Source organism: Mastigoproctus giganteus, chromosome 2 (genome assembly GCF_048544385.1).
Source record: "Mastigoproctus giganteus isolate SK-2022 chromosome 2, ASM4854438v1, whole genome shotgun sequence".
NCBI lineage: Eukaryota > Metazoa > Arthropoda > Arachnida > Uropygi > Thelyphonidae > Mastigoproctus > Mastigoproctus giganteus.
The window spans coordinates 119,387,564-119,411,412 of record NC_143576.1 but is presented as its reverse complement, the minus strand read 5'-3'; the positions used below and the strand labels follow the sequence as shown (position 1 = coordinate 119,411,412).

At 34.5% G+C, this 23,849-nt stretch overlaps 1 protein-coding gene across 2 annotated transcripts in view; it reads right to left on the bottom strand.

Moving 5' to 3' along the window:
- Nucleotides 1-212: 212 nt before the first annotated feature.
- The window catches only part of LOC150089524 (protein aurora borealis-like), a 156,740-nt gene continuing 133,103 nt past the window's right edge, over nt 213-23,849 (bottom strand). For both annotated transcript variants that reach the window (XM_090368644.1, XM_090368645.1), the window contains 2 exons: nt 17,839-17,959; nt 213-337 (listed from right to left, as the gene is read on the bottom strand). In XM_090368644.1, the coding sequence (XP_090224770.1) occupies nt 297-337; nt 17,839-17,959 (162 nt within the window). In that variant the 3' untranslated portion in view covers nt 213-296. The remainder of the gene's footprint in view (nt 338-17,838; nt 17,960-23,849) is intronic.

The window sequence follows — 23,849 nt, the reverse complement described above, 5'->3', positions numbered from 1 at the left end:
AGTAATAATCTAATTTCTCTTCAGTAGCAAACTACCAGTTATGGCAGTAGCGATGCTAAATTGTATTACAATTTAGCATGTTCTCTATACAAAAGAGATAACTGCCATTTCAACAATTAAAGCAATTTGTTATTACAGCTGCACTTTAAAGCAGGAGCAGACAAATAAGCAATTGCAATTGACAATCCATAAAAATATATTTGCACATCAAAGCAACACAAACATTCCACCAAAAATTAGCATCTTAAGTTTTTGTAGGTAACTGTGGTAGGGCCAAGCTTGAGACTAATTTATTTTTAAAGTAGCTCATATGACAGGTAAGGTTGCGGTCTTGACTCTAAAGAGTAAAATAAATGCATTAATGAATTTAATTATATTTAATGATTTTACAATAAAAAAATCTTTTTGCATTATAAAAATATAGTATTTTTAAAGGTTTACACACACAAACAGTATGTTCCATAGTGTTTTCACCAAACTTCAGGAGTAATTCTTGAAATGATTTGGAACAAAAAAAAAAAAAAAGATAGCCTATAAACCATAGACCGGTTTTACACAGTTACTGAATTAAGTGCCAGTATAATGCACCAACAAATATGAATCAATTTTCAATTAATCTTCAGTGTATTGTTATCAACTTACAAATTTACATACCAATAAATTTCAAAATTGCCAATTTATGATTGCATGCATGCTGTCAGGTACTACTACTCTTATTTAAGTTCTCCACTACCAGCTACTGACTTGTATATGGCTTACCATCGTGGCACCACTTTACACAACCAGAAAGAAGAAATCTAGCAAGTTCAAGTCAGGTAACCAGCTGCCAGTCCACCTGTACTTATCCATTTTCCTTGATAATTTTTGTTCAAGTAACTCTGTAACTGCTCTGCTGAAGCTCCATCATGTTGCATCCACATTCATCCTTTTGTTGCAAGAGGCCCATCCTCTAAATACAAGTGGTAGTTCATTTTCCTGTAATACACAATTATTAAATGTCTTCTTGATAGAAGATAATCTGAGTAGGTAGCTACTTATTTTCAACACTGAAAATGGGTGTTGAGAGTTACATTCTGCTACCTTATATAGATTTCCTTCCATCCAAGAGGGAAAATTCTCTTCACAGATAAAATGGGCATTGACTGTGAACAGAATATCAGGCAGAATTTGTAACCATATTCATAGCCATTTACAAAATTGTATATTGCTGGTGATACGTTGTACTTCTGGGAAGTGATACAGATAAAAGCCATCATTATGCAAAATCCACCATACCTGTGTCGCTGACCTCATGAGTAACATAGTGGTTATAATCACTGTTCTCCTACACTAAGTGTAAAAGGCCTAGTTTCAAAATCCTGTCAACTTTGGGAGGAACTTTTATGGCTTTCCCCCAACATCACAGTCAGATTTAGTTGGTCTCATGCAAGGGCATTCTGAGTTTCTTCTCCCCCCCCCCCAGAAACTCAGAGTTTTGTCCTGCAAAATAGATAAACCAACCAAAGCACACATGTAATTACAAATGTAGTATATTGATGTATGAGTCTCATTCCAGAGAAGTGTGTAATGCCATTCATCTTTGAAATTCTGCATACACCTGTATTTGGATAGTATTTGGGCTTTGTCTCACTGCAAACAAAACATTGCTTGCAATGAGACAAATTGTTATTCATACATTTGCTCAGAGGAAGAAAACAGTCTCTCCCAATGTTCTGTGTACATTCTGAAATGTGTTGCAATGTGGAATTCTACAGTGTGTGTCTATCATGGCTAGTATTTTGTTACTACAGCTGTTCCATTTCCATTGCAGAATTTTTTATTTTCAGCATTTTCTTTATTTGTAAATGTTTTAGCATTTGAATAACTGCAATGGAACACAACACAACCAAGCTATCTGAAACATGCAGTCAGACCAAGAAGTGAATAGTTACAGCAATGCTACTCATTATACTATACTAGCACTTAATAACAATGCAAAATCAAATCTTTGGTTTTTACTATATATTTTGCTCCACATCAACCCTAGAACTCTCTTGAAGTTTGGATAGTAACTTGCAGAACACCATGTATGTACATATGTTTTTGAAAAATATAACAGCTTTCTGAAGAAAAATTGAATTTCTTTGTTGCAATAGAGCTGTAGTTATCTAATATGGAACAGACTTTTTCCCTTTGTTCCCTTCCCCTTTTTGTCTTTCTCTTGCCTCAGTTATGGAAACTTATTTAATAAGTGTTTATAATTTTATAGAATAATAGAAAGTTAGTAAACGATATGCATAATAAAGTAAATACAGTAAACTCACCTCAACAGAGACAATGTCTGCTGAACTAAGCTTTTCACATGTACCAGTTATGTCCCAGTGACATAACTGCCTCAGTCTCATGGTATTTATCATCAATAAAAATATTTTCACAACAAAGCAGAGTGCCAGTGTTTTCCTCATTAGCACCTTCCCTCAGTCTGCAGAATGTATTATGCATCAGATGCCAGGTAGCTTTTCCAGCTCTGAATAAGCTGTTTGAGTTTCCCTTGCCACAATAAGACAGAAGAATTTCAGGCTCTTCTTCCCCACACCATAAGTTGTAGTACCGTATTGTATTTTTACTGCACAGTTACAACAGTAATTGTGCAGTAAAAATATAGTATTACAACACAGTTAACGTTTTTATTTCATAGTACAGCACTTTTTGTTTATATTCTGGCAACTTCTAAAACTATATGTATTTCTTTCAAGTTTAATGGACAATTAGAATTAGCAGACAAGCCCTCCCAATAACAGTTCATTAAGGCAAAGTTTGCTGTATATGTAACCACGAAATCAATAAAAATACATAACTGATCTATAGTAGTTTAAATATTACAAATTATATTTATGCATTACTTGCATGAGATTAGGGAAAAAATTACAAATAAAAGTAGAAAATTTTGTATTAGTATTATTATTAAGGAATTTATATGCATTTATAAAAAAATTCAAACATCTGTTTGGAACAGAAGCATGGTTTCTTGTTTGCCATCTATTAATGCAATTCACATATTGTTTTTTTTTTTATTGCTAACATATATTTTTAAATAAATTGTAAAATGAATGTGTGCTCTAGTGTTATTTTGTTCCATTGTGCCCACTCAAGTTAAACCCTTTGAACTGTCTACAGCATACTTACTTTTTTTTACAAGGTCTCTCTCTCGATATCATTTACATGATCAAGCACATTAGGTATAGCATATGAGAAAGGACACATACTTGTTATCTGATTTTTCTGTGACCATACATCTTCAATTCTAACGCAATTGATGATACAGATTGAAAGTCAAATACTAAAATTCACATTGACGTCACTCTAATGTATATATTTATTTATTTGTTTTGACTTTTTTTTTTCTTTGTAGCATGCATATCTTTCCCATTGCCTCAGCTAACTTGGGGAAGATAAGTTTGTATCAACACAAAAATTATATTGTATTTATAAAATATTAAGTACTGTTCTTATTTTTAAACATATAATTGTGCTGTTTTATAACTGTTTGAAAGAAATTGTAAAATATATTTTGACATTTCATTGGTTTCCTTTATTATTTACTATTTTCAAATTTGGTGTTGTGTAATAGTTTTGAAAATGGACTGGTACACTCTTAAAAAGATTGGCATTAGCAAAATGGTGCAAAGAACCTTATTCAGCATCAGTTTAAAAAAAAAGTAACCAATGTTAGCATTTCTCACTTTACACATTTCTTTTAATGTGTTTGTCCAATTCCTACTTAGTTTCAGATAAACTTCCAGCTTCCACAAGAGTAATTGGGAGTTTGCTGGAACAGTCAGTTGCTCTTTGAGTAAAGGAAAATTTTCAGACACCTAATCTCAATTATCTTCTATCAATCAAAGTGTAAGCCCACCATGCATGTCACATAACCAAATGTAAAAATGCCCTTGGAATTTAGTTTGCTTAACCCTTTTAAAGCCTTAAACATCTTAATAGGATCACCCTACACTGTTCCACAGATGCATAGTTTTCAAACTCTTACAGAAGTCGAGTCTCTCTCTCTCTTCATAAAAAAATACCCCTTTGTGCCCCCATCCATGACAAATGAGGTTTCCAAACCTGTATGCAATATTCTTAATGTGGCCTAACTATTGTTTGATATCAAAGGTGGCCAACTTGCAGCTCACATATCACTTATAACATGCACAGCTCTTATCACTGGCATGCTGATTTGGAGAAAATAATGTAAAAAATTATACAACTGATTTAAGAAATCAGAAATGAGGACAAACACATACAATTTAAATTCCACTTTTATTGTCAGAAATTATGACCTGGATTTTTATAAAAATAAAACTGGGTTTTTTTTTGTTTTTTTTTTTCATTTTTTAATTTATTTCAAGCACTTGTCATAAAATGTAGTTTGAAAAAAATATTTCAGGTTGTACAAGATGCAGATCAGTAGGGAAGATGATTGATTCCTTTTGAGAATCTGGAATGAGATTTTTTTTTTTTTTTTCTTATTTATAATTGGTAATAGCATTTATAAACATTGTCCATACATTTTTTTTTATTTGCCTTGGGGGGACTTCTGGATTCAGCCCCTGGGTAGCCAGTGACACATTCATATTTCCAACATAATATGTGGTGCACTGCAGGAAGAGGTTAGCCACCACTGCTTTACATAATGGAGTAATTACCTCTTTGTCCCTTCTGACAAAGTTTCTGTATATTATTGACAGAACCAATGAAATATACTAGTAGTCTCTTTACACTTCAGAAAATTTCATATCAGATTGTGTAGTTACTCCCAAGTTCTTTTCATTATTAACTACCTTCAGTTTGTTTCACCCAAGTATTACATTACTCTAAGATTACTGCCATCCAGATGCAAGAACTTGCACTTTCCAGTGTTAAACCTTAACTGCCATTTCTCAGCCCATCTAAATAACAAATAATGTATCTGGGTCTTGTTTGAATAGGATAACCTGTTACTGTTGTTAATCACCATGCCCACTTTTATGTTGTCAGAAAATTACACATGAAATACAATCTACAATATTAATAAATGTTAGAAACATTAAGGGGCCTGGCACAGAACTCTGTTGGACTTCACTTATAAGTACTCTCCTAACACTCAATCATTCATGTACTGTTCATTTGGAAAGATCCACATTGAAATGCAGCTGATGAAGCAAGGGATTTAACAAACAGGATTGAATTAGCCAGTCTCATCTAAAGTTGCAGGGTTCCCCTATATTTTTCATCCTTACATGAACAAACTGACTGTAAACACATACAGTTTATAGAAATAAAGCACTATGCTTCATAGCCTGAGCTGGCTCTGTAATATTACAAAACAATAATTCATCCAACTTAACTAAGCCAAGCTGACCTTCTGACTTCATATATGCCTTTAATTTTTTTGTATTACTATCTCTTCTATCTTTCTCACTCCTCTCTTTCTTTTTTCTCTTTTACTCAGACCAGACAGTATAATTAAGCAAAAGTGAGGTTCACAGCCATTTAAGGTCCTGAAATTACTCTGTGATTTAAATGTATTTACTAAGTAAAAATAATAATAATTTTTTTTTTTTTTTTTTTGCGACTATATACAGAGGTAACACTTTGGGTATTGAGAAATTCACTTGCATGTATTTTGTATTTAATTCACTAATATATAAATAATAAAATATAAATAAATGCATAAAATATAACTTGTAATGAATGCTGAACATAGTTTGGTTTTGTAGTAGATAGTGAATATAATTTTTTTATTTTCATTTTCACATTAAATGTATCCTGAAAGTTCTAAATCTATTTCTGTGTACGTCCAGATTTTCGGTTACGCCACAGCTAGAAATAGTACTTTCATTATGCAAACATTGTTAGTTCTGATAATGTAGCAAATCTTTCCCATAACAACATTCATTTTAAAATTGTGTGTATATGTGTGTTTTAGTTTAATATTTTTAAGAATACTCCTATGCATACACACAAATTTATTTAACTATTACTCAGGCTCTCCGCTCAAGGGATTTAAATCCTATCAGACTGCTGTAGTTAAAAACTTAAGTTTAGAGTGATCTTCAGAGATACCGATCATTATAGTTTTTCCAGAATTTTATTGATTATTTGCAAGTCATTATAAGAAACCTTTTAGAAACTGAGAAATTTTTAGTTACATAATATGCTAAACGAAATCAGATTTTAAATAAATAATTTATTATTTTCAGGAGAAATTTATGTAAACATTCCATACTTCAGGTTTATATAAAACTATAGGCAGAACTGCTTTGTATATTACATGTAATCATTAATTTGATTTCTGTCGTCTGTTATACAGTATAGTTCCCATGTTAGTATAACAGGCAGCCCTACAAATGTTGCTTATGCTATCTCAGTGCTGTCAAGTTTTTCATAAAAATATATGTATAGATATATACAGTATAGTTCCCATGTTGGTATAACAGGCAGCCCTACAAATGTTGCTTATGCTATCTCAGTGCTATCAAGTTTTTCATAAAAAATATATGTATAGATATATTGTTTAAAAAAAAACTTATATGATAAATTACTAGACTTGCACTTCAGTTTAATTTTTTGGGTAATGTTTTACATACACGATACATTGACATTTAAATAAACAGTATGTTTATTTAATTGCTGTAAACTTTCTTTTCTCTTTTATATTAGAAACAGTGATCTTGCACTTTATATTGTTAATGAAATAAAATAACTTTACAAAAAATGTCTGTGAGAAACATTGACTAAAACTGATTGGAATTGATTAACTGAAAAATTGTTTCTCTTTTTATCAGTTATCGTGAGGATTCTTTTTAGAAAAATAAACTTGCATGTTAGTAATTCTGTTCATTAAAATGAAAATACTAAATTAAATTTTTGTTTTCTTATCTAATATGGCATTTTACCATTTCTGCTCTCAGTATTTGCATATGATTTTAATTTCTAAATAGTTTTACTTTTTTCAGTTCAGCAATAATAAATCTATTTAATGTTTTTCAACTGATAAACAAGAAATACAAATTTGTCAAGGATAGTAACTCCCAAGAAAGCACCCATATGGGATCATGAGGGACAGTAGTTAGCTTCAAAATGGGAAAGTTCTAAAGGAAAATTTAAATGAGAATATAACAATACAGTACACTTATTATTTTTACATTTGAAACACATTGAAGGCACCATTTAATCATCCACTAAAAATTTATGACATCTGAGAATCCTTGCCATTCATTATGTTTAAAATGACTATAAGAGAATCATAATTATAGATATAAATAAGGAAAAATAGAATAAAAATTGAAGGAAATAAAAATAATAAAGTGAAATTTTATTTTATTTTATTGGGTTATTGATATACTTAACTTTAGTAGAGAGAGTCAAGTTGCTTAACTGCCAATTAATTCTATTTTTATTTACAGGAATTATATGGGTAACTTCTGTAAATATAAATTAAATTATGGCTGCATCAAATGTTGGTGCCCCCCCCCCCCCCCCCGCCACTCCCAAATTGGTTTCCGTGTACTTCTGAGACTTGAAGAGGCAACAAATAATTAATTGCTACTGTCACAGTTATTGCTTGCTATATTGTGGGATTTGCTTGCAAGTATAATTTACATTTACTTGCTAAATATTACTTCTCTCTCTTTTTTTTTTTAATGGTGATTCCAAACACAAAAGATTAATTAATTTAGAATATCTTTACCATGATAGGTGAGTAAAGGGTTGAGAAGAAGGAAAAAAAAAAAGAGGACAAGTCATTCTCTACTTTCAGGCCATCTAGTAATGTGACATTCTGGGGAATGCTGATTTAATAATAAAGGATTCTTTGTTTCTAGTAAAAATGGATTACTAAAACCTAATTTTTTCTATTTAATAACACTGCATGCCACTAACACTAATTTAAAGAACTTTTTAATTGCCAAACATTTTATGCATCTGGCATAGTATAGCTACATCTTTAATAAAATATAACTTTAAAAAAAAAATTTTCAAAAAATCTGCTCCCAGTAAAGATGCATCCAGTAAACAATATCAGAAACAAAATAATCAAATTCCCCCACCAGTAAAAGTGGCTAACCTTAACTGCATTTATAAATTCTGATAAAAACATTACAAATTTTTATCATTCATGTTTATAAAATGTTAACCCACATTTCTTAAACTTCAGTTTTTCACTTTGAAAAACAGATAACTGACTTTTAACCCACCAGTGGGTTACTATGATAAGATATTTTAATTTTTTTTTGCACACTTTATGTACAAAATAAAAATGTCTCTTGTAGTAACTTTCAGCTCTTATAATTTATTGTGTTAGAATTGGAGACAGAGCTGTATCAAAAATAAGGTACCTGTTTTGTGTAAAACATTAAATTCTGTTCACTCTCGCTTTAATCCTGACAAACAAATGCATGTTACAGAGTAAATCTTTCATTGGTCACTCGCTAAAAAAACAGTGGAACTCTGGAAACTGACCAATGAGAGCTTTATTTGATGATGTATACTTTTTTGTCAGGGTTAAAGTTAGAGTGAACAGAGAATAGTGACTGAAAAGAAATGGGAAACAAATTCTGAAGATGATTGCTGCAACCAAGAAGAAAGCATTTTATTGCAATCAAGCAATTAAAAGCACATAAAAATTTTATCTAGAGCAAAAGCTTATGCATGGGGATTTGCTGAAAAATAGTTTCACTTTACATGACAGTATAGCAGATAACATTGTAAGAGATTAAAAAATTACAGCACTGCCAGGACTACTACATCTTTTAGAAACTAAAACATCAAAAAAAAACATGAAAATGTTTTTTTGATTAAATAAATACTTGTACAACTTAAGTATTACTGTCAGTATTAGTAGTGGGAAATGATGCAAGAAAGAAAGGTTATACAGTGTCAAAGACACACACACACACACACACACACATTTCCCCCCCCCTCTAAAATTTTGTCTGGTTCTTCCTTAAATTTATTCAAATGATCTGCTGGATGAAAGCAAAAATTTGTGCACATGTTTTGAAACCCTCCTTTCTCAACTTAAATTTATACCTCCTTGTGTTGTCAAAGCAAGAAGAGATGCCATTAGCATTCAGCTAACTCAATTCATTCAAAGCCTTAAACATCTTGATCAGATCTCCTCGCATTTGCCAGACACTGCAATTTGCAAAATTGAAGTCTTTCCCGGTAACAGTGCCCCCCCCCCCCAAATCTCATTGCCTTCTCTGCACCTGTTCCAGTACAACATCCTTCCTAAAATGAGGCTTACAGACCTTTGTATAGTATTAAAGGTGTGGCATAACCATTGCCTTATACAGTAAGATAAATATTTTTTTTTTTTTTTATGCAAACCCTAAACACGAAAGGTATCAAAACCTATAGTACTTAGTACCGTGCACCGATATGCAGTATCTTACATTTAAAGTGACAATTGAAGTTTAACATTAACACATCAATTGCAACATCCCAGCCCATCTGCTTAACTTGTCTGGATCTTGTTGCAGTAGCATGCTTCAGTAACTGTCATTAATAACCCTGTCAACCTTTGTATCATCTGTAAGCTTAGACATTAAGCCTAATATTCCTTCATCAATATTGTTAATAAATATTTAAAAATGGGCCCTGAACTTTGGGGGACTCTGCTAATAATATTAGTCAGCAGTATTAGAAGAGCAGTGCCCATTGATAATTGCTCTGTCTTCTCACACTCAACCACCCCTTTATCCATAACAGCAACTTTCACAAATGCCACACTGCTCCAATTTGTAAAGCAGTCTTTTATGTGCAACAGTATCAAAAGCTTTTCTGAAATCTAAGTATGCAATGTAAAATTATTTTTTGCATCCAGTTCCTTTGACATTGCACTACAGCATGCACTACAGCATTCAAGAAAGTTAGTCAGACAAGATTTCCCCTTAACAAATTCATGCTGTGAGTTCTGTATAACTGCATTCCTGTCTAGATGGTTCTGCATTACTTCTTTAACCAGTGACCCATTATTTTTCCTGAAACAGAAGTAATGTTTACAGGCCCAAAATTCTCACTTCATTCTTTAATCCCCTTTGTGAATTGGAGATAAATTTACACATATCCGGTCCATAGGGACCACCCCTGAATCCAAAGATGCCCTCATAATTATGACTAAAAGTTTGCTGACCTCTTTGCTGCCTCTCTCTCAGTTTTTGCAACTCTGAAATCCAAATATGCATTTCTAATATTAGTTTTGTGCAGTATAATTATATCAAATTATTGCATTGTATATGTATAAATAATTTATATTTACAATAAATAAAACATATGATTTTGTTTTCCCTTTCAGTTTTCCTACTTGTTCTTGCTTGTTCAGTTCTAAAAATTTTTCTTAAAATAACCCCTGGATCCCATCCATTCCATATGCCTTATTTACATTTAGCTTCATCAATTTCTCTTCAACTTCCCTTTGTTTTTTTTCAGTTATCACAAAATCATTTAGCTCCCTGTAATTTGATATACTTGCAGCACCCCCATCCTTAAATTCTTTGTGTGTGAATGTAGATGCAAAATATCTATTTAAGTGTGTCAGCAACCTGAACAGGATTATCAACTGTTATACCACTCATATCTAGCATACCAATGATTCATCCTTTTCCTTCTAGTGTTTGCATAAGTAAAGAAGCCTTTGTTACTTCTTTTGCATTCATTGCCAGAAACTTGTAATTTTCCTTAGCTCTCCTAACCCACTTTGCGACTCAATTGCAGACTATATATATCTACAGTTTATATCTACTGTAGGCTTCTGTATGATTTATAAACATCTCATGTATTCCTCCCCTCTACTAATCTGATCAGATCATCTGACATTCATTTAGTTCTAAACCTTGAACATTATCTCCTAATTGGTGTAAAAAGCCTTCTAGCTTCTAAGATCACGTCCCTGAATGCTTCCCTATAAAATTCATTGTAATAACATCATCAACTGGTCCCCCCTAAATAGATTTTAAAAACTGTCTGACCATTATAACCACCTTTACAAAAGCAACTTCCCTTCTCTTTGCCTTTGATAGTTACTTGTTTAAGTAAATTCCACATCAGTACACTGTGATCACTGCCCCCTTGTGATTCTTTTATCTGTGGATTCTTAATGCATGAAGAATCACTACTGATAGTATTGTTTATCTTTAGTTTAATTAACCTTTTCATCAGTGAGTTTATATATACTTATGAGCCCCAAAGTTTGAAATTTTTTTGCAATTTATGAATTTGTAAAATAACTTTTACATAAATACTTTTAAATATTAATTTATTCTTATTTAGGCCTGGTTTCTTGATATTTGAGTAAAATTATTTAAAAAATTACAAAATAATCAGAAAAATTGTAAAAAAACTTGTCATTACTTATTTTTCAATTTAATGTTGCTTTTTACATATATTTATATATCACTTATATCATTTAAAACAACTCTGAAAAATGTATATGTGCATACATACATGCAGAAAGGTTAATTAATGATTAATTGCCTACTAATTTGAAGAATATCAGAAATAAAGGTAAAAAGGGATATAAATGGCCTCTAGATAGAAAGACAGGAAACCCTTTCAAGGTGACAGAGATGAGTCACTGCAATTTTTACAACCTGAAAGATTTCACCTGACGCACTTCTATGAAATTTAATGAAAATACTGATGAAGTGAAATTTAATGACATTGCTAGCTTTAAAGCAGAAAAGCAGCATTTGGACTCTATTTTATAAAACATCATACAAACAGGATGATTATAAATCAGTAAATGTTAAAGCTAGTAAAACAAGAAAACCTTTGGAGACTTCAAATTGAAAAAGGCTACAAGAGTTCCATTCCAATTTCGAAAAAGAAACACAGTGAGCTCAACTGTTTGTTAAACAATAACACAATTCCCAAATGTCATGTCGGCTTTTATAACAGTCTAAAAGTTAATTTACGGAAGGAATAAATTTTTCTAAGAATGACTTAAATTCTTCCATTTTCCTTGTTTGTACACCGATATAATCTCATTTTTATTTATGCTTTACCACAATTAAGATTAAAATGTAGTTCATACATGTTCCTGAGTTTATGAGTTTTTTTTTTTTTTTTCTTCATCCTAATTACTTTCCATTTTTAAGAGAAGTCACAAATTTTGAGTGTTTATTGGTGCAATAGTGGTACAACTCAAAAAGGGGGGGGGGTTAAATTTTTGCATATTCTGGTTACCCATAAGGGAATGTTGATCAAGCCAGCCTAATTTTGAGTACCACTGGGTATAATGAGATGAATCACAATATATTTCAACAATCACACGATTTCTTCAATTCTAAACAAATTAATTTTAAAAGCCAAATTTTCCTCATCGATTATCTCAGAATTACGATTTTTGAGTTATGTCACTATTGCAACCAGTGAGCGAAATGATTTTGTAATAACTGAGAGGAAGGCATAAGAAAGGCACCTGGAATCTATCCAGTTATATTAAAGCAGGCAGTAAAGGAAGTAAGCTGGCCCTTAGCCATGATTATGAGGGCATCCTTGGACAAGAGAAGTGAAAATTTATCCCCAATTCACAAAGTGGGATTGAAAGGCGAGATGACTAATTACTAATTACAGAACTGTTAGTTTAACTTATGTTCCAAGGAAAATAATGGCATCACTGGTTAAAGAAGTACTGCAGTAATAATTCAGACACAGCATGGATTTGTTAAGGGAAAGTGTCTGACCAATCTAACTGGATACTATGATGTAGTCACAAAGGAACTGGATTTAAAAAATAATTCTGATATCACATACAAGGCGGTTATAAAACAAGTTTCCCTATTCAGGAGATCCTAGAGTCGAAACTGTTAGAGATATTGGTGGGTATGTCATTTAGGGTATGGAGAAGCGATTTGTAGAAGAATAAAATTAGTTCAAATTTCTGCCACCAGAGGGAAAATTGGCACTGTAAACATGAGATGGAATACTTAACTTAGGATTAGATTTTAATATCAAAACTTAGAAGTCTACAGACATTGTTCTATGTACTTTCCTTCACTTGAGATGACATTCTGAAAACAGAGGACTACATGCGGCACAGTTTTACATAGCATCGTGGGGATGTTGAGATATATGCTTTCCTTCACTTGAGATGACATTCTGAAAAAGGAGGACCATCTGTGGCACAGTTTCGCATAGCATCTCAGTGGGGATGTTGGCTACATGCTTTTAATGCTTGCTTTCAAATCGACAAGCGTCTGTATGCTGCCACAGTAAACTGTCTTTCTCACTTCCCCCATAGCCAGAAATCACAGAGATTGAGATCTGTGATCGGGCTGGCTAGAACTGCGGAAAGTCTAGAAATTATGCAATATTTCTGAATTATGAACGGAGCAGTTCCTTCACTTGTCGACCAACATGGGGAGGAGCACCAACTTGTATGAACACTACGGTCTCCAACCTTTCTTGCAGAGTGGGAATAATGTTATCTCTTAGAAGAGCGCAGTATCGTGCACCTTACAGGACCATGAGTGAAGTGTAGACTCTTCAAAGAAAAATGGTCCGATTATAAACTGCTGTGAATCCACACCATACTGTAACGTATGAACTTTGCAGTGGTCTTTCATGCACAGCAGATGGATGAGGAGTTCGCCATATTCAGCAGTTTTGTGCATTTACAGCCCCATGAAGAGTGCCTCATCAGACCACATCATTCGAGCCCATGTATCATCAAGTTCCATACGAGCCAGAAATCGTAAAGTCTATTCGTTGTTGCTGATCACAAGACTTTAGTTCTTGCACTAAGTGAATCTTGTATGGGGAACCAGCGTAAAATTATTCAAAGCACTTTACGTACAGTAGACCAAGGAAGGTTCAAGTCTATTGACACACCTCTGGCACTACTGACTGGTAGTGTTTCGCATTCTGACCATTGCAACCGCCCCTTCATCCAGTACCTCCATTCTGATACATGGTCTTCCACTGCCTGGAATTACATCTAACTCCCCGGTCACTTCAAATTTCTTTATTAGTTTTCGAAGCCTGACTGATGTCAAAGGTCCTTTATGCAAACCTTTAAGTTTCCGATATTTACCTAGTGCTGCATTAGCATAAATATTATTCTGGTGAAAAGTTTTACTGAAAGAGCACGTTCCTTTTTTGTAAGAGCCATAATGTTTACGTTGGCCTTTCTGCTTTTATCTAACAGGATGTCATTTGTGCAAGCAGCATGCCTTGAAGTAAATGACAACTTTTACATATGTGCAGTGACGATTTCCCCCTGGTGGAGGAAATTTGAACTTTTTTTTTTTTTTTTTTACAAATCACTTCCCCATACCCACCAATTATCACAGTGCTAACTCTAACAGTTTTGACACTAGGGTCTCCTGAATAGGGAAACTTATTTTATAACCACCCAGATTTTAGGAAAGCTTTTGATACTGTTGCATATTTAAGACTACTGTGCAAGTTGCTGCTATGGATAAAGAGATGATTGAGCAGGAGAAGACAGAGTGGCAACCAACAGACACTGCTCTTCATGGACTAATGTTATTAGTGAGGGGTTTGTGTTGGGCCCATTGTTGTTTTCTGTATTTATCAATGATACTGATGAAGGTATATTAAGACTTAATGTCCAAGTTTGCAGATGATATGAAGGTTGGTAGGGTTGTTAATGACAATAAGCTACTGCAACAGGAAAAGTTTAGAAGATGGGCTGACAGGTGGCAACTGAAGTTTGCATGTTTCAAAGTGCTGCATATGGATAGCAGTAACCCCAGAATAACATACCAACTGTGCGATACTACACTCAGGGTAGTGGAGAATGAAAGAGACTTGGGGGGTAAATGTGCATGGGGGTTTTTCAATGATATACAGCAACTTTGCTAGCAGGGATAAGGAGGTGATTATTCCCTTTTATAAGACAATGGTCAAGCCAAACCTTGATTACTGCATACAGGTCCAGAGGCCTCATTTTAGGAAAGATGTAGAACTGCTGGAACGAGTACAGAGAGGGGCGAGATTAGTGAAAGGAACAAAGGGTTGCTGTTACCAAGTTCTGCAAATTGCAGCATCTGGAGACTAGGCACCTGCAAGATGATCTGATTGAGGTATATAAGGCCTTGAATGGTTTGAACAAGCTCAAGGCTGATGGGATTCTTCCTCTTTCTTAGATTCTGCACCTGAGTGGGCATAAATTCAAATTGAGGAAAGACACGTTTGCAGAATAGATGTGCAGAAATTTGCCATTAGCCAGCAGGTGGTTGATTGCTGGAACAAACTTCCATCTGCAGTTGTGGAAGTTGACAGTTTAAATAAATTCAAGGCTGAACTAGACAAACTTTTGGAGTGAATGGTGGGTGAAACGGGAAGGTTTTTTTTTTTTTTTTTTTTTTTTTTTGGCTGACACTAGGCTTGCTTTCTTGCATCATATGCCTCTACCTAATGCTAACTATTTGTGGTGACCCAGAAAAGAAGTTTCTTATTTTTTCACATTGCTCAGAGTATCAATTAGTCTAACTGTAAATTAAGGTTTTATAAAGTGCACAATCTGATACAGCAAAAGGAGATTAAGTAATGTTTGATGCCATTGAAGAAATTAAAATGACTGACCCATTTGACATTGATGGTGATTCTATTGTAGAAAAAGGGTATGGCAATGACGTTGTAGAACTGTTCTTTTTACACACAGAGGAAAAGGAGAGAGATGGGATTAAATTTGGAAGCATCGAGACTGCACTTAAATAGAAATACAAGAATATTTGCTAATGCTATCAGGTGAGTTGGGTACACATAATAAGAAGAACCAAACCTTGGTGATGAACACTAACATTATGTGAGCAGTTAGAAGGCCAAGGAAAAAAAAAAAAAAGAAGGGGGGAAAAAAAAAAAAAAAAAAGGCTTGTTTAGACCTTTATGGTAAACCCAACCTACCACCATTCAGAAAGGGTTAGCAAATGATGGATTTCTTGATAGTAATTGACTAAATATTAGCAAATTTCATGAAGAAAGAGGAGCAGATGCTAAAGCCTCTTGGATTCTTTTCTTTTCATGTCCTATCAGAAGTGAACCCCTGGGGCTCACATCTGGTGAGTATGGGCTTGGCACACTCAGGATCCTGAGCTGGATATTATCATTCTTCTCTTTCTTGGTGATTCCCTTCTACTTCTGACTCTTTCTCTCTCAGGGTAACTCGGAATTTTTTTTTTTTTTTTTTTTATCTGGTATTCCTCCAGTAATAGAACCCAGACCTCTCCAAATGTAGTGAAACCATGAATTTCATGGTTTCACTACATTTGGAATTGAACCTAGAGATTTGGATATAAGCCATTTGCCAATGTTTTTATCTTGAAGAGCCTTAGCACACTTATCAGAAAACTAATGTTTAAAGTTACTCAGATGACTACTATCATTAACTGTATTCTTAGTAACAGCAAAAGCATTAGTATCTGTGCCTGTACAACTAGAAAACTGAAAGCAGCATTTCTGAGTAATTTGCCCAATATGGGACAAAATCACAGTGATGACTGAGTCAGCTCACATAACTGTTACAAGCAAACAGTTATGAATTTTAAAAGCTTAAAATGCAACAGTGTAATGACATATGTAATTTTTTTTTTTTTTTTTTTTAATGCTTAAGAGATGGTATTAAACAACAGACCTAATTGCATTCTAGGAGAACATAAAGTGAAAATTTTAGTTAATTTGTCTTGCACATGGTCACCTTTGATTAAAAATGGAGTTCGTTGATAGATTCAATTTCTATGTACATTCATGGTTTCACTACATTCGGAGGAGTCTGGGTTCTATAACTGGAGGAATATGTAAAAGTCTCTTCAATTGAGGGAGTAGGGTTTTCTCTTAAGTCTTGCATTGATGACCTTGGTAAATTTTTATTTTATTACTAGCCATATAGTGCATCCATGTACAGAGTTATTTTTTAATCAAATGTGACAATATACAGTAGTTGTCTAAAGGTCACTTTAGGAAAATACTGCACTCAGTTTTCAAATGCTTTTATTGCCACCGTTAATAGATTTTCAAAGAAATTAAAATACCAAATAAACATTGTTTTGAAAACTTGTATTAAGCAAAGGAATAGCACTAAAAGTGTAATTCCAGCCACAAGAATTTATATATAAACATAAGATATGTGTAGAATTTATGACTGTAAAGTTCTTCAGACTGCAGCCAGTGCATTAACATCTCATATTGTGAATTCTAACTTTGAAATTCCTTCACATGAAGTTGCCTATCTCATTATACCTTGAATAAGTAACATTTCTCCAGGAGAGAAGACATTGTTATTTATTTTCAATGGACACCCCCACCAGACAGCTGCAATACCATCTTTATTCCCAGTAACCTACTCACCAATGAGGGTCCAAATAGCCCTGAAACAGCCATCTGGGTGATGGTGCCCAGTGATAATACGTAACAGTCTTCTCTACTGGAGAAGCATTACTTACTTGAGGTATAATGAGATATGCAACTCATTGTGAAGAAATTCACAATATGAGATGTTATGTAATGATGCCACGAGCTATGTTAAAAAAATAAACACTTTCCTTAATTCAGTAACTCACTACAGCCAACCGAGATCAACCAGATTTCCCAGTTCAAGAACTTCAATTGGCCCTTTTTACAATGGATGACTTGTCAAAAGGATTGATCAGTCATATTATTAATAAAAAGGTATTAGAAATTACAAAATTTTGCATATCAAGCAAAACACTATAAATCACAAAGGAACAGCCCAGTAATCTTTATTCCCAAAGCACTTTTAAATTAATGATATTAAATAAAATTTACTGTTGTTGACATATATTGCAGAAAAATTCTGAAAGGTATGTATGGTTATAATTTTTAGAAATTACTTACCTGGTACTGGTGTTATCTGAACACATTCAGAAATTGGAGAGATGGAAGGGGAGGTTAAATTGTGACCTCTAGAACCACTGCTGCACTTTCTTGGTGTAACTTGGCATGATAATATTTGATCCTATAATCAAGCAAATTTAATGTTATATTGAACTCTAAAAAAAAAAAAAAAAAAATATTAATACAATACAGAAAGTGCTAATTTCTTCTAGATATCATATAACTTCTTAATGTCAACATGCAATTTCTGAAAAAGCAGGCCATTACTAGATGTCAAAATAACATGGTTACTAACTTTTGACAAAAAAATCTGTTTCGAAAGTTCGCACTGCTCTAGAAATTAAAATTCACTGCCCAAATATATATTTCTTTATTAAAATACTCCCACACACTTGGTTTACCAGTATGCAGATTTCCATTTGGATTGCTTCTTAGACATGAACTGATTCAAGAAAGATACTGTTGCAGACTTTCCCCTCCTCAAAAATGTCAAAAAGTTTTGTTCTTAACAGTGGCTCTACTGTTACAGTGGACCAGCAGCTCTCAAACTTTCTGAGCCCACGCCTTCCTTGAAGCAAAACATCTATAATTGTGCAATTTCTTATTTTTAATATGCTCGTAGTAACCAGATCCCAAGAATACGGCCAAGGAACATGATGCATTCTCTTTGTCAAAAATACCCCAAATATTTTTTTAATTATTTACATTAATAATACAAATCAAATAGTAGTAGATATCTAATAGTAAAAAAAAAAAAAAAATCATTCTTAATACATTTTTAATATTTGCCATGGAAATCTTACCAACTATTACATCACCCGCGATGCCCCTGGTAAATTATGGTGCCTACCCAGGATATCCCGATGCACAGTTTGAAAATTGTTGGTCTAGAGCTTCACCAGGAAGAGAATAACCGAACTTAGTTTTTATTTTTCTAAACATTACTTTGGATAATTTGTTATATTTCAAGTTTTCTTTGCACACTTCTTGAAAAAAAAGTATTCTCTCTAATGGGTGTGTGTGTACATGCAGTGATTTAATTATACATCTGTGTATACTAATGCTTGCAACATGCACGTTCTGATCATTAGTATATTTATATTTTTTCTGCTGCATAAATAAAATGGATAACATGTGCATCCATATAAGTTACAGTTATGTGAATTCTTCATGATTTACACAATTCTTGGGAAAGTGAATACAAAGATGACACGTGCAGCATACTAGCAAATTTTTATCATAGCTTCATTCTAATGATGTTTGCCTCTAGTTAGTTTCAGCTGTCTTTTTGAATTAGACAATCTATTCACGAGCCACAGTTTAGCCTTTGAATAATCTATTTTAAAGAGCATATAAAACTCTGACCCCCCCCCCCAATGGTCACGATTTTGAAATACATTGTAAGTTTCAAAGAATCCACTGAATTGATGAGGATATACTAATGCAGCTGTGAAAATAATCCAGCACAACCAATTAGGTAAAAAATCCTACTGCTAAAATGCAAATGATATTTTAAAATGGGTACTGTATTGAGTAAGGAAGTGGGAAAGGAAAATGTTCTGTTATAAAATACTAAATAATGCAAACTAGGAGAAGTTAAAAAGTATTCTTGACTTAATATAGATTGCAAAGGTTTCGTGAACGACAATATTGCCAATCTGTTCTGTGACTTGTGTGTTCACTGAAAATTTCAAGTTTGTAATTATATTCTTCTCCTTTACAGAGGGCGTTGAAGTGTGGAAAGTGATAAAGATGGTGACTGTTGAGAGAATCAAGCACTATGCAGTCACTGGGTAACTTCATTTACAAGTAGACGAGAGTGTTGAAGATGCACCCTGCAGTGGGAGGCCTGTTGCTGTGTCGACACCAGTCATGACCTGATTAATGCAAGACCACAGATAATGTTGACACAACATTCCCCACAAGTGAGCTCACAATATTGTGGTAAATGTCATAGGAATGAAGGTTTCTTCAAGAACTCTAAAGCAGGAAAGTCATGAAATTGTGCAGCATTTTGAAGCTCGGTTTTGGAGAGTGAACCACTTTGACCCAGAAACAAAAAAACAATCAAAACAGTGGAAGCATCCCTCTTCTCCTCTTCCTAAAAAGTTTTGAGTGCAGATGTCATGGCACCCAGGAGCGATTATGGTTGAGTTCCTGGAACGAGTCTGAATGCTGAGTATTATTCTAACCTATTGAGATGTTTCCACGAGGAACTGACGCTCAAGTGTGGGAAACTTGCCACCGGTACAAAGCATTTGAACTATCACAGCATACACCCTATTTCCAAATCTCAAAAACAACAGAAATTCGGCAATGCTGTGAAGGATGTAGTCAATAAAGGGTTTGAGTGGATTAGGGACACTAGTGAATGGTGCTAGAAAGTATGTTGAAAAATAAATGGGTTTCACAACTCTCCAGTATTCCTTCTATGAGAATAGTAATTTAAAGTTAGGCACAGAATTGTTAACCAGAAAAATAAAATTGAAATATGTATCTGTTAATCACTAAAAATTCAGTAATATCTGTGCTAAATTTAGGTATAACCTTAACTCTTACCCCCAAATTTTGAAAAGGCATGCATCTCCCCAATGGTGTTGACACCTGGAGTGTGTGTGTTATGGGGGTTTAATGACCCACGAGCTGCTGGGACTATAGTGTGCCTATTCATAGGAAAATGATAAAAAAACATATTTCAGATATAATCACTTCATTTTTTATTAGAGAGATCTTTTAGAATTTATGATAGATTCCAATTTTTTTCAAAAAAGAGAAAAATTCATTGATGTTTGCATCGTCACCAATAATATGTTTTAATGTCTTTGGTTCTCAAAGATTTGTTAGGGAAAGGAGGATGGATGTTCTGTCCTGATGATAGTGAGGGCAGTCAATGAGAATGTGTTTTACTGTTAAATGTGCTGAATAGTGTGGACATTGAGGAGGATCCACTCCTGTAAGTAGATAAAGGAGAGTCAGGTATGTATGTCCTGCTCGTGCAAGCACTACTTCTCCTCTTCGCACTGTTTTGGTGCTAGAGCACCAAAGCTGTGGATCCTGTTTCAACTGATAAAGTTTATTATTAGCTGTGCCATAGCTCTTTCCACTGTGCAAGACAGGTTGTTTGTATAATCAGAGATTGGAATAGGAGCAAGGGTTAAATCATAATTGACGGATTTTTGGCAGTTTTGTCAGCAAGTTCATTCCCCTTTATCCCTGCATGTGCTGGGATCCAGCAAAAGGTCACTGTAGGATGAACCCTGTAAGAAAACGTAGGATAAACCTTGTAAGAAAAGTTTTGTATTGCTGTAATTGAGCTCAGAGAGTCAGTGTATACTATGTATTTTAAAGATGGGTAGAGATTCAGGTTTTCTAAAGTTAATTTTATTGCATGAAATTCTGCACAGAATCTGCTATACTCAGGTGGAAGGGCAGCAGAAATGATTGTGGTGGGAAATACTTCTGCTGCTCCAATGGCTGAATGTGATTTGGAGCCATCAGTATATATTGGCAATAAATTAGCATATTTCTGGCACTTTACCCACCCGGCTAGCCCAGTCATGCCAAGAGCTGGGATACATGTTTTCCATAAATATTCAGTTATAGTAGACCAGCAGTATTTGTAAATTTTTATCACCAAGGTTTTGTAACATGATATAAGATATTCCATCTGGCCCAGCAGAACTGTTGCATGTTGTTTTAATGCCGTGTAGAAGTTCATGATATTGAAGAGGCTGGTTATACAGAAGGAAAACCGAGGTTCAAAAGTTGATGGCTTGTTATTCAGTCTTGATCCTCTGAAAATCTAGAGTAAGTTGATGCCACTGAAATTTGAGCAAAGGTTTTGCCCAAGGCATTTGCTATGTCCTCAGGAGCAGAGATTTCTTGCCCATTCCATGAAAGAATTGGTGAAGGGTTGGTTGAAAATTTCCTGGAAATCTGCCCAATTCTCTTCCATATTAACCTGGAGTTGGTATTTCTGTTTATGGTAGATACAAACCGAATAAGAATTCTTCTTGGCTTGCCTTTGAATGACGTGCTTTCGCCCTTAGCGTCTTGTAGTTGATAAGATTAGCTGTGGTTGGGGATCTACGAAATAAATTCCATGCTTTATTTTTTTAACTTCTTTGCTTTTGTGCAGTCTTCATTCCACCAATAGTTAAGGTGCTGTTGACAATGGAATTGAACATTTAGCTGCAGATAGGTGTGAAGTGATATTATCTGTGGCTTCATCTATTGACTGTGTTTGTATATACTGCTCATCCAGGGTGACAAATGATTGAAATTTGACCCAGTTGGCTTGAGAGAACTTCCATTGTTGTTGTTATTTGGTTTTTAGGAGCATTAGCAACTAGGGCCATGTTGCTCTCGGGATATGTGGTGGTCATTCCCTGACCTTCTGCACCCTATTTGGTAGTCACGGGCTCGAACCCCGGTCTAATCAAGAAAAGTGTGCTACGCGCTGCTGCTCGAGAACTTCCATTTCCTGTAGGGTTTGGCTAATGGTGGTTGTGCAGTGAGCAGATCACAAATAATCGGAAAATGGTCATTGCCCATAACAGACCATTCTATGATTGGAAACAGAATCGGGGAGCATATTGATAGATTGATTGCAGAAGTTTGTCCAGTTGGTAATTGTGAGTGGGTGCACCAGTATTAAGAACAGTAAGGTTTTGCTTACCCAGAAAGGTTTCAATTAGGCTGCCACTTGTATCTAATTTTGTTGATTCCAATAAAGGGGAGGATGGCCATTGAAATCCCCCAGAGGCAGACAGGGGAAGGTAACTGCATAAGCAGGTTTTCAAGATTTTGGTAAGATAAGGTATGACTTGGGAGATAGACTGATACTAGTGTTAACACAATCTGCGTTATGATACGCATGGCAACAACTTAAATTTCAGTTTGCAAAACAATTTGCCTGGTCGGGATCTTTTGCCCCCACAGGAGGCATTTGAAGTATTACGATCTTGTCGATAGATGGCATAGTTCTTTATGTTGATGGAAATTTGAGGAGTTAGATAGATTTCTTGTAGACAGAAACCAACTGGAGAGTAGCAGTTGTTTGTTTGTTATTTGGTTTTTAGGAGCATTAGCAACTAAGGCCATATTGCTCCGGGAATATGCGGTGGTCATTCCCTTGACCTTTCCGCATCCTCCATATTTGGTGGTGATGGGCTCAAACCCCAGTCTAATCAAGAAGCATGTGCTACGCACTGCTGCTCCTTCCCACCTGGCTATGGAGGCGGCAGAGTAGCAGTTAATTAAGACTTTAATATCATTACGGTTGCTACGAAATCCTCTACAATTCCATTGCAGAATATAAGGCATTACTGGTGTTTAGTAGCTGTACCTGACTGTTTTTTTTAATGTGACTGGCTTGTGACGTCCAGGTTTGGGTTTGTCTTTTTTTAAGAAGAATGGCCAACTGGTGTCCATTTCTTCCTGTCTGGAAGAGTCAATTGTATCTATAGATGTTTCTTGGATATTCTTTTTTAAATGTGAGTTTCGATTATTCGATGTAGAAGCAATCACTGGGGGAGGAGAAGGAGCTGTAGCTGGTACTGTAAGTGCAGTATTACTTGCCTGGTGGTTCAAATGCTTAGAGATATTGGACTGTTGCTGAGAGAGAGAACAGTCTGAATCCAGATATTGAAGGGACTGTAACCTCATTTTGGGTGGCCACTGATTGATATTTTTGCGCAATACTGGCAAATGTACACTTAGTCATACTGGGAGCAATTACTTTCCTTGCTTCTTGAAAACTTACTTTATTTTCAATCTTATATTTGACAATTTTCTTTTCGGTTTTCCATTTGTCCCATGTCCTTGAATAAGAAGAATGGTTGCCTTTACAGTTGGGGCAGGTCATTTCTTTTGCTGAGCAATCTGATCACACTTTGAGTGTGATCAGAGGACCCACAATTGGGGCAAACTTGGTTTCTTCTGCATGCCATTTGAGAGAGGCCATACTTTTGGCACTTAAAAGATCTCAATGGATTAGGAATGTAGGGTCT